The sequence below is a fragment of the Ambystoma mexicanum genome, chromosome 3p (assembly GCF_040938575.1).
Source record: "Ambystoma mexicanum isolate Mex_15411 chromosome 3p, UKY_AmexF1_1, whole genome shotgun sequence".
NCBI classification, from domain to species: Eukaryota; Metazoa; Chordata; class Amphibia; order Caudata; family Ambystomatidae; genus Ambystoma; species Ambystoma mexicanum.
The window spans coordinates 895,226,490-895,238,786 of NC_090925.1; the positions used below are offsets into that span (position 1 = coordinate 895,226,490).

The window sequence follows — 12,297 nt, forward strand, 5'->3', positions numbered from 1 at the left end:
ATGCCTCACCCTGCCACCTGGTGGGATTCACTGTTTGTTCTCCATCAAGACATCCCTCTTACAGGGGAAGTTGTGATGTTGCTGACAACATTAAATGCAACAGATTCACAACCCAGGTTCTAAACGACACCTAAACACCACGAGAACAGTTACGATCTGTATTCAAGGTGTACCTTTTCAATATGTGTTCAGTAACATCGCATTGGCAGTCTGCCCTTTGCTGTCTGGGAGAGAGCACAAGTTTAAATGCTTTGGCCCAAGCTCTTACGGGATTCTCAAATGCACATTCTGCTGATGGACCAACCTAGCCAGTCCCTCTACATGACACATTCCATCGACTTTTCTGCCTTCTTCTAACATTTGAAACGGATACAGTACTGCTACAAAAATTCAAAGTCAGTAGACTGATGGGTAATTGTTAAACAAAATGTCCCAATATCGGTCTTGGCATGAGACTTAAAAACAGTTTAAAAAGTCAACTGATTTGTATCTTGTTTAACTGTTTGAATATGCATTGTTGTGATCGCATCAGCGCCATTGTGTGTCTGCTAGTTCTTTACAAAGAGAGTTTTTGGGTTGTAGTCTGCATTGAAGGCCTGTCTCCATTATCCGTTTAATTTGCACAGGTGCTAGATTGTTTTTTAATTTAACGAAAAGATAATATATTCCACTCTACCTACTTTATACCTCATGGCATTGTCGGAGAAGAGAAGAACTGCAGATGGGGAAGCCTTTGGGCTTGGATGGAGGGACAAGGGTGTTGGCACAGTAACACCTGTGCATGCTCTCAGACCTTTTATGCTGCTGCCCTATCCACGTACTGTGAGATAGACACCCCAGAAGTTTAGAGGAGGGGACATGGGAGAGCAAGAGTGACTTGGATAAGTAACTTGCACCTTTTCCTGCAATAGTAATGTAGAGAGATACATTAGAGGTTTGAATCAGGGTAAATATTGTTTCGTTGATGCTGACTGTGTTCTTAAAGTCTTTAAACCTTTTGTAGGATAATGTATTCTTTTGCATGCAGCTTCACTTGCAAAATAATGATGGATTTTATGTTTCATATATTTATTATAAGTAACTTTTGTTATAACAGATGTTTGTACCAGAATCCCGACCAGAACCAAAAAATGATGTTGGGATTAAATATAGTGTGAAACATCGACCGTTCCCTGAAGAGGTTGATAAGATTCCATTTGTAAAGGCAGACCTGAGCATTCCGGACCTGCATGATATTGTTACTGAGGAGGTGAGATTAACGGTAGACTTGTAAATGTGCATAATTGTCTTTGTGTGTATGCTCAAATGTGATACAAGACTTATATTGGATACTTATTCTGCAGATTGTACATCTCCTGAAACATCCTCAGCTGCACGGTTTGTACAGAGAAACATAAGGGAGTCAATTATGATATTCCCCTATAAACAAGATGCACCATGACCCCAACCTTAGGCCCTTTCTTTCATGATTGTTAGACAATTGGATGCCAAACTCAGCAAATATTTCACTGTTATTGTACTCCTACTTCCTGACCCTTTCCTCCATACTGATAGGAGTTTGTCCCATAGGGAAATGACCCCAAAGCCTTTTGCAGTGCAAAAAAGACACAATTTGCTCTTAAATTTGTCACACTCAAGGGCAAGCCTGGGTGAACATACCGATGCTGACTCCTCCCACTGGCCTTGCCCGTCAGTTCTTTTTACTGCTCAACTGGATGACTACGCGCTGCTGCAGCTTTTTTCCTTTGGACGTTCCAAGCTTTTTTTCTATGCTAATTTCTTTTTTTCTGTAATTCTTCTACGCTGAATGACCAAACCTTCACTGCCATAACTTCAGCATATTCTGGTGATAACTGGTTTACCTCCTGCTTCGGGAAATTCCTGACCACAGACGCACACAAATGCAGTGTTAGGTGGCTAGGACCTGACCATGCCTGAAACACTTGAATGTTGTGTTTGGCTCTTGGCTCCTGCAAGCTTCACTTTAAACTGCTGGTGGAAGGGTATGTTTGGCAGTTCTCCCCCATGCTCGTGAAGGAATTTGTCCAAGATCAATGTTGGTTGTCTTCACTTTAATTTGAGGTAAGCAGTCCCCTTAGACATGTACCCTGGTGTGTTGACTCCTGACTGTTGCCTCTGGGAGGTATTCTTCAAGACTTACCAGGGTTTCCTGAGTCGTAACGGCTGACACCGGCTCCAAGGAAGAGGGCTTTTCAGTGCCTCGCAGCCAATCTTATTCTGAGGGGCAGGAGTTACCAGTTATGACATTGCTGAGGGTACTTTTGTGTGTACCGTGCCCAAGACTCCCCTCCTCTCTGTTACCAGGACCTGTCCCGAGAGTCACTTGATGCCTGACTCTAGGGTATCCACCTTGATGAGTAAAGGCCTTGTACCCCCAACACATGAGGCTGTGAAAATCTCAAAATGGCTGACCAAAAGAAGATGGAGTTAAGGAGCGCTCTGACGTGTCAAGGGGGCACTCATGCAAAATCCCCAAGGGTGACCCCTTCGACTGGTCCAGACCACCACATCAAAGACCTGGGACCAGTGGCCGGTTCTTCTCAGAGGGAGCTGGCAGCCAGGTCTACACTGTGCCTCGACTCCAGCAGAACCTCAAGGGGCTAGTGTTCCTTGTACTGGGTGTCAGACTTCATCGGCACCCACTTCATACACGCCTACATGTTGCTGTCAGAAAGCCTGGCGACAGGTCTGTGCTGTGGGAATGCACAAGTTTCCTTAGTGGCTGCCGCCGCGTTTGGCAGAGCGGGGACGAAAGAAAATAGTCCCACACAAGCACATGGAAATGCACGTCATGAACGTGCATCCCATGATACACAAAATGAACACAGTGCTCTGCTAATAAAATAGAAGCTGGAAGTGGACTCTGCGCTTCTCAACATCGGCGTCCGCCACAGAAGCGTGTTTTGCTAACATTTAGTTTTTCATTCAGGCTTCCCTCCCCCTCTGCTCTGTTTGGATTTGCCATTGCACTTCCCTGGTACCGTGCTGTGTTAATGCCTCCTTTTTTTATTTGTATTTTTTACCTCTGCTTGTTCATCTGGACCTTCATGTTGGATTGTCTTTCAATCAGGTTTGTTGCACTTGGATTTCTCGTTTTTTATTTTTTTATTTTATTTTGCTCCTATTGCATGAACTTTATTCATCTTCTTTGGATTTTTTGGGTTGCGGTTTTCTGGATAATTCTTCCCATAGGAGTGTTTTCCTGAATCCTTCGGCTTCTGGCTTGTTCCATTCGCAGGATTGCTCTGCCGTGGACCACCTGGTTTATTGGACCCTGAGTTGTTGCCTATCTGCTGTTTCTTTGTTTTGTATGCACTCGTGTGGTGCAGATTAGGCCCATTAGAGTTTTGCTTCTTGCATTGGTAGAGGAATGGGTTTCCTGGCCTGTGGACAGCATAAAAATAAAATATCAATCAATCACCCAGCCGTTGTGCCCCGACCAGTAGTAGGTCTGCCATCACTCCTGGACTACAAAGGTAAGGTGCAGAGGAATGAAGTAAAACAGAGGGGGTGAATTTTTTGTTTGTTACTAATCTCTGTGTACATTTTTTGCAGATTTTGGGCATCCCCCTCCACATTTTTGGCTTGACCAATCTCCACACATGTGTTTTGTAAAGGAAAGTCTGGATCCCTGCATAGATGGATCTCTAACCTTGACAGATTGAGAAGCTGTGTTTGGCTCACAGCCGTCCTCAGACCCTGGGGCCTGCCCCTTTGCTGTCTGACCCAGCTCAGCGGCTGCTTCCTGCACAGGCTCCAGTCCAACTGCCACCTCCTTCATAGTCCCTGTTGCCTCAGCATCTACCAACTGCAACCTTTTCTGCCCTCATAGAGGACCCCAGCACTGCTTCCCAGTAGGCTCCCCCTGATCTGCTGGATAAGGACTTGTTAAGTGAGACCGAAGAAGACATACTTCACTTTGCTAAGGCTTTCCAAGACAGGATGCTTGGGCTTGTGGAGATCCTGGCAGTTTCCACTCCCAATCAACAAGAGTAAGGAGTCATTTCAGAGCTCCTAGCCTTGAGATATTTCATTAAATCGGAAGTACATTTGCAAAAGGGCATTCTGGAGAAAATCGCACTCTGTGCAAGCAATCTACAGGCCTGCAATGTAATCTCACCGCTGAGAGGTTTTGCCTCACCACTCCCCCGCAACCACACACTGCTATGGTTGCCTGAGCATCACTTTGCACTAAGCCCTCTACCACTGGATATGCATCTTTTAAAACTGGCCTTACTGGACACGGACAACAATCTTCTTGAAGCATACCGACGCAAGGTCTACGCCAACGCCTTCCTGCACGCCTGGCAGGTCAACGCTGATGCGCTTCTGGCAGCCGCTAACCAAATGCTGTAGACATAAATCAGTAACTTTCAGGCTGAAGCAGCAAGCCTTAAATCGGGTAGAGTCCAAGCTCATTGCTCAGAACCTTTGGGAATCTTCCACCCATCATATAGATATCTCCAGTAGAGGCATGGCATTTGGCATAAACATGTGCAGAATGGCCTGGATGCATGCAATCCAATTCAACCAGGAGGTTTAAGACTGGCTACTGGACCTGCCTTCGATGGGCAGGATTTGTTTAATAAGTCCACGGATGAAGAGCTTACTAAAAGAAAGTCCTCTCTGCAGACTGTGGGGTCTCTCACAGTCCTCTCAAAATCTGGGCACATTTTCCTCAGTAAACTTTCTCAAGGGAGACAAGCCAGAGGTGTTTTGGAGAATATTGCGGCTCCCCGGAAAGGAAGGCCAGAAACCAGGCAGATCTCCCAGAACCCATAGAACGAAGCAGCCATGTAACCCTCTTCCAAGGACTTTTTCACCGGATCTTCCTCCCCAGCCTGTAGGGATCCAAAGAAGCAATGACTAGTCGAACCAGGTCCACCCATCACCAGTTGGTTGCAGGCTTCCTTGTCCTATTACATACTGGTGGATCATTTTTCAGGACTGTGGCTACTCGCCATTTTCTATTGGATCACATTAAGGGAGGACTCCTGTTCATTAGCCATAGTGCTGTTGTCACTCCGTCTATCCCACTGGAAGAACTATGCAATCCCTCAAGTGTGGGGACTGACCCTAGGATGTGGTGTTGTACTGCCTATCTAAAGGGGATGTAGAGGAATCACCCTACTGCTATCCAAAGTATTCACAGGAGTTGGTGGCTCAGAATGTGTTCCCCAATAATTGGCGTACATCAATGCCCATATTAGAGGATAGAGAAAAGAAAAAAACGATTGTTGTAAGAAATAGACCCAAAGATCAGGGTGAAAAGTGCACAGTAAGTTCAAATAGGCAACTCTTAGAGCTGCATTCATATGGGGATTGTTTTTGCTTTATTTAACCCACATATGAATATGCAGTTAGTACAGGTTTAGCCGTTTCTTTTTTAGCTCTATCTAATTTCTTTTGTTAGGGCATCTCAAGACTAAAAGGATATCCCAAACCAATATGGTCAACCGGTTTCTGCGACTGACAAATGTAATGTCGCTTTCATTAGGACCACCCATCAATTTTGCTCTTATGTTGCTGGGTGTGCTGAGCATATCTTCGCTCTGTGTTTGGGTTGTTGTATCAGCGTTTGTCTGTAGAGGGAACACAAAAAACGAATTGCAAATAGTTAGTTTCCTGCTTCTAGAAATACTTTTTATTTATTTATTAACATGGTTTGTTACAAACCTTTAAAATATGATAACATCAAACTCAAAATTAGACAAGCATGATAACAGTACGAATTTTCCTTCTTCATAAATGTTAAGCTCAAAATACATTATGTAATTTAGAACAAAATAAGGAAAAAATAAACAATAAGAAATTCCAAAACGCAAACAAGAAAACCAGCAAAACAAAAAGAAATGTGTTCTTTCCCTTTTCTTGATTACGTAAATGATTTCCAAAGTAACAGGAGAGAAAAAATAAAAGGGGAACACTCACGCCACTGATTTCTTGATGGAAGCAACAACGGCCGGTAACTGTGTGGCACTACCAGGTTGATCTGTAAGCTGCATATTTAAGGTTTCCAAAAAGAAGGTTAAAGCGACTTTTAATTTTCTTTCTGTTTTATCAAATAGTTTTTGGCACCATTCCTTGGCATTTAAAGCTGGTCTTTCCAGGATGAATTGGTCAAGGCACCTAGCTCTCTCTGTGCGCAGTTCTGTACAGAATAGAGTGAGGTGTTTCAATGTTTCATCGTGCAGACCACATAGCCTACAAACTTTAGACGTGTAGCTATTTTTCTCCCACTGATTTTCTCGCTTTTGTTTTAAACAAATTCAAATGAAATGTGATGAGAGCTCTTCGATATGGATCAGGAAACAATTTTAAAGAGTTTTTTGTGCTTTGTTGAAGGAAATGTTGTCGCTGGGGATATCTTTCATGATATTATGACTCCATCTTTGGTACCCAGTTGCGATCCAGTCGCTTCTCCACAACACATTTTTAACCAGGTTTGGATTAGTATGAAGTGTGTCAATACAGGTATTTAGGTAATTTAGAATCATTTTGCAACGATCAACCCAGGCTGTCAATACATTCTGTTGATTGGCGTTTTCCACATTGTGCAAGATTTTAAACTACAAGGGGGTGTTTTTAATTGTGATTTTGCAATACAAATTTAATTTAGCATGTTCCAGCAGATTGTAGCTTGGATGGATATTAAGCTGAGTTCATGTCGGATACATGCTGTGGGAGTTCCTTGTGGTAAACATAATACTTTAGATCAGAAGATGTTTTCAAGGGTGTTCCAGACTTGGTGTGAGCTACCAAGCGCACTTTCAGCTCCATGTATGAGCGCAGGTACTGCTTTTTGTTTGTAAAAAGCAAGAACTATTAGAATTGCATATCAACCATATTTTTTGTGCAGAATAGAAGCTTGATTTACTAATTGATGGCATTTTGTTTTTACATTCGCAACCCATGGTGTGTCGAAATATGTCATGATCTTATGGCAAACAGGAAATGCCAAATGAGGGTCATAGTTACCTTATTTCATGTGTGTTGGGTATATTACTTATACAAAATATGGTGAGAGGAACGTCATTAGTGTCGTATTAGAGCCACACCATTAGCGGCACCATCTTGTAAGTACTAATCCCTCAGATCTAAAAGATCCTGATGGTTCTAACATCATTAGAGCCAACCTTTATCTATATTTAGAGTATGAGTCACTTTTACATGTGTGCAGTTTATGTGCACAAGACGGTTATTCACATAAACCGTAACTATGGGGCGTGTTGATATAGCCCATTTGAACATACAGTTACCAGATAGGTGCATCATGTGATTGTGTCAATGGTATCTAGGTTAACTAATAGCTAGATTGTGTCATTGTATTGCCTCATTTAGACCATTTAAGTCTATATGTTATGTTATGCTACTTTGCATTTATATAGCGCCTTATGTACCATTGGTATGATCTCAAGGCGCTGGTAGGTTGAACGCCCTCAGGAACCGTAGTTCAAGTTAGTAGAGAGAGAGAGAGAGTCATAAGGTGCGTGTGTGCACCGGATATGTGTGCAGCAGGTGTGGCACTCGTAAGTGGAAGATACAGCCTTGTTCTCTTCTTAAAAGCATTGCTCCCAGATCTTCTCCTCTCTTGGGTCCCTTTAATTTTTCCAAAACAGTGCAATGTAATTTGTCTAATGTATGTTTATGTTGGGCAAAGTGTTCAATCAGAGATGCTGTTATCTTCTTTGTTGTAATACAGGACTTAAATTCAATAATCCTCTTTTTGACAGGTCTATTGGTCATGGCTAAATATCTGAGATTGCAGGGGCAGGTAATGATGTATATTACATTCGGGGAATTAAATTTGTACATTGTTTTTGAACCCATGGAAGCCCACAGCCAATCTCCACAGATTGGCTCTGTTGTGTCTGTGGGCAAACTGAACATGATCCACAGGGAGAGTGGCCGGGAGGTGCTGTCTTTCCATAACTTCATTTGGTTACAATTTTCAGCAGCATAGTCTACGGAATTGTGTACTGTGTGTACAAGAATGTTCCTGATGTTCCGTCTACATTTGATAGCAAATCATAGTGTTTGTATGTTGACATTGCTACCATTTAGTATACGCCACAACATATTGATCTTGCTCTTTTGATCCTATTTAGGAGTGGGGGGAGTAACTTAGTACAGCTGTTGTTTTCTCTGGACCCTCCTCCACCCGTTGTTGGAGGAATGTAATGTCAAATGTTATAAATTGTGCTCTCTTAGATGATTGTCTTATGAGTCTCATAGGGTATCCTCTCGGTAAATGGCCTTACAACTGCTGTGCTCGATCATTGTATTCTTATCATTTGTAAGATGTTTTCTGAGGAATTGCCGAAATGGGAGATTTTCCTGTTGGGTTTTCTGATAGCTACTATACATCAACAGTGCATTTCCAATCAGTTGGTTTTCGAAAGACCGACGTGGTCAGCCTGTCTGCCATAGCAGTAATCTTCAAATCTAGAAAGTAAATCTGTGCTCTGTTGGAGCTATGAGTAAATAAAATGGATCCATGTGCAGAATGGTATTATTTGTGTTTCGTCACCATTAAGCATCATGAGCGCACCAACGATATATACCTCATCCAGTCCTGTAGATTATTTTATTCTCTCTCTCTTCTGCCTTTCACACGGAAAACCATGCCATCCTGCTCAATCGTCTCTCTGATAACCTGGGTATCACCGATCAGTCCCTGGCATGGCTGACCTCGTTCCTCTCCGATCGACCCTCCCAAGTGCAACTTGGGTCCTTTCTTTCCTCTATCTCACTCTCTACCTTTGGTCCCCATGGGTCTAACATCTCTCCCTGGCTGTTCAACCAATACCTGGCACCTCTTGCCCACCGCATTGCCGCACTCTGCTCCAACTTTCAGCGCTGTGCGGATGGCTCTCAGCTCGTTTTCAGGCACCCCTCTGACATCTCTTCTTCTCTCATCTCTGTCTGTCTGCTATCCAGGAGTGGTGTGCCGCCAACAATCTCTGCCTTAATGCCAGTAAGACACAGATTCTCCTCATCTGCACACCTGCACCCTCCTTTCCTGTCACTCTCTGGCTGGCCTCCCTTGGCCCTCTTCCTGCTCTCTCCTGTGAGGCTAAGAACCTCGGTCATCTTCGACTCCACACTCTCCTTCTCTCCTCACATCTCTGACGTCTCTAAGAAATCAGACTACAAACTGCACCTCCTCAGAGGTATTCTTCCTTTCCTCTCCTTCCCACAGAAGCTCACTGTCTCTAGAGATCTGGTTCTAGCTAGGCTGGACTACTGCAACAGCTTCTTTCTAAATCTGCCTGCTCTATTCTCCCCCCTCTGCATCTCATCCAGAACAAGGCTGCGAGAATTGTGCTTGGCCTCAAGCCCAGGGATCGTATCTCTCCAGCACTGACATCTCTGCATTGGCTCCCAGTGGCTGCAGGCTCAAGTTCAATACACTCTTCATTGTGCACAAGGCCTTCTGGGGCCTGGGTCCTCAATACTTCCAACTCTCTCTTCGTAAATACCTTCCTGCTCGAGCTCTTCACTCCTCCACCTCCAACTCCCTCAGGGTCAGTCGCTTCTCTAAGCAACGGGTTGGTGGTAGATCTCTTTCTTCGGCTGGGGCCGCCCTCTGGAACAGCCTCCCTGCCTCTCTGAAACCTGAGGAGAACTATCTCCAGTTCCGGCACCGCAAGAACTTCTTCTTTGTTTCTGCCTTCTCTCTTCCTCTCTCCCCTGCTGATTTCCTGTCTGATACTGCACTGGTCACCTGGTTCTCTTATTTCGGTCCCAGGTCCTTGCCCACCCAGTTGCACACCTGCACTGCCTCCCAGCAACCCTTGCACTTGGGTCTGTATCTGTAACCCTACAGTCCCCCTACCTGCACTTTCGAACACCTGCTGTCTGTACTTAGCCTTGCACCTGCTGGCCGCATTTCTTGTTATTGTTTTGATCACATGTACAGCACTGCCCCCTCATTTTTCCCCTGGCACTTTCCCCTATCCCCCCACCCCTCTTGCACTTGTGCGAGCTCAATGTCACTTGGCCTTGTAAGATTGTTGTCTCGGCCCTCCCTCTGTTCCTCCTTCCTTGCCTTGGCGTGCCTTGAAACTCTTGTGTATAGGCGCTTTACAAATGCCATAATCATATTGTTTCATATATCTCTAAAGGGATTTGTGTCAACATATGTTTTCTTCTTTGAATTCAGCTACGCATATATATGTGGTAGCCTGGGGCAAAAGTAGCCCCCATTGTAGTTCCTGAGATTTGTTCGTAGAAACTATCTTTGAACAGGAAACATGTTTTTGTCATTGCGATCTCAGTAAGCTGCATGATAAATACAGTTGGTACATCAAAGTTAGTCTCACGTTCCTGCAGCGTTTTCTGAATGACTGCTGGAGTAACTTCTTGGGGAATCTTGGTATAAAGGGATTTGATGTCCAATGTTACTATAATCTGTTTCTCCTGGTTGTAGGGTAAAGTCTTCAGTAGGTTGAGCATCACTGTGGAATCTTTAATAGAAGATCACATCTTGGGAATATGGTCCTGTATGATGAAATCCACATATTGTGATAGAAGCTCTAAATTGTAGCCAATACCGAGACTATTGGACGACCTGGTGGGGGTAGGATCCTGTGGTGGATCTTTGGAAGTGCACATAAAAGGCTGGAATTCTTGGAAATGTTGGTGTTAAGAATTCAGCCTCTTTTGTGCTAATATAGCCCCCTGCTGGGGCTTCCTCAATGATCGGTCCAATCAAAGATATTCATTGTTTTGTCAGATCTGTCACTAGTCGTCTATAACTATTGTGATCATTCAACAGATTCATGACCATATTGTCATATTCAGGATCAATGTTGCTCCCTCCTTATCTGCTGACATTATCACAATCTGTTTTTTAGTGTAGTGAAAGCCAATTTTTTCGTCCCTTGTTTTAATTGTTGTAAACACTAAGAACTGCTTTCTCTAGATCTTGACATTTTTTGAAGAGAGCTTTTTCAAATATCAATGATTCTAGGGTGTTACTTTGTGGTGGAGGAAAGAATCTTGACGGCACATGTAACCCAGTGTTCTCCAGCATGGGGTCTGGCAAGGATTCTCATGCTCATGAATATTGCCCGTCGTCAGGCCGGGAATCCTCGGTATAGAAAAAATCAGTATCAGTTTCGTTTCTGATCTGTCTTTCTCAGTAGTAACCAATCACTGGTCTCTGGGTCATACTGCCCCCAGCCAATGACTGCCCTCTCCCTAAGCCCCACCCCTGGCAGCCATCCTCAGATTTTTACTGCACGTTCAAGTGTTGGGAGTCCTCGTGCTTAGCTCTCGAGCTTTTGCTGCGTTTTCGTGCTTTTTTCAGGAGATTTTCTCATTTTTTCGGTTAAAAGAGTCTCAAGCTCCGCAGTTTCTACTTCTGATCAACGGGGATCCGTTTCGGAGTTTTCTACGCCCCTCAAGGGTGAAGATTTCGTTGAGTTGCGCTTTTGGAGGATTCCAGAAGTTCCGAGGCCTACCCGGGACATGGCCCAGGAGAAAGGGAGCTCGGCGCCCGGGAAGCTATTCAGGACCTGGCCTGGATGCCAGCTTCAGTACGTTTTCAAGGAGGACGAGCATTCGTTATGCCTCTACTGTTTCCATGAGGACAAGACGCACAAGGAAAAGGACTGCGCGTTTTGTGGAAACATGTCGGAGCGGACCATGAAGGATCGCCACCTCCGTCTCGCCAACTGGCTGGAAGGTAAGAGCCCGCCAGGCGAGAAGAAGAAGAAGAAGTCCGAGCGGTCTTCTAAGTCCTGTGAGGGTGCTCTGGCGATGGGGGCCCAACAAAAGGCTAAGCACCGCGAGTCCGCGGGCACCGGGAGCGCCGAACGGTCGGGCTCCTTGGCTGCCAGGCAGGGCGCATCCTCCCCGGCGCCATCGACCACGAGCCAACGCTCTGGCTCTGGTAAGAGGAAGTCCGAGAACCCGGCAAAGCTTCTGGAGAGGCCCCGGTCGATCTCGAAGACTCTGGCAGAGGGGGGGCGGGGCTCAGACCCTCCCCTGAAGGTGAAGGCCCCAGGCGCACAGAAGGTGACGTTGACCGTGATTCACCCTGCTAGGACCTCGATTGAGGATGTCGCCGCGGCCCTGGCTCAGCCTGTGGAGGCTACACCAGTGGAGGCGCCCTCAGGTACCAGAGTCTCCCTGTCACCGCGGAGGGAGTCTTCTTTCAGGCCCATCGAGAAGACCCCCACGAAGTCCTCGTTGGAAAGGGGGGGGGCGGTGGCCGTCGTGGATACAGACACGACCTCTGAAGAGGAGCTCATCCAAGTCGTGGAGGAG

At 45.2% G+C, this 12,297-nt stretch overlaps 1 protein-coding gene across 6 annotated transcripts in view; it reads left to right on the plus strand.

Annotated features, from left to right (window-relative positions):
- Positions 1-12,297, plus strand: part of RALGAPB (Ral GTPase activating protein non-catalytic subunit beta) — a 2,501,232-nt gene that overhangs the window by 1,992,295 nt on the left and 496,640 nt on the right. For all 6 annotated transcript variants that reach the window (XM_069652125.1, XM_069652127.1, XM_069652128.1 and 3 more), the window contains one exon: positions 1,097-1,249. In XM_069652125.1, coding sequence (XP_069508226.1) covers positions 1,097-1,249 — 153 coding nt within the window. The remainder of the gene's footprint in view (positions 1-1,096; positions 1,250-12,297) is intronic.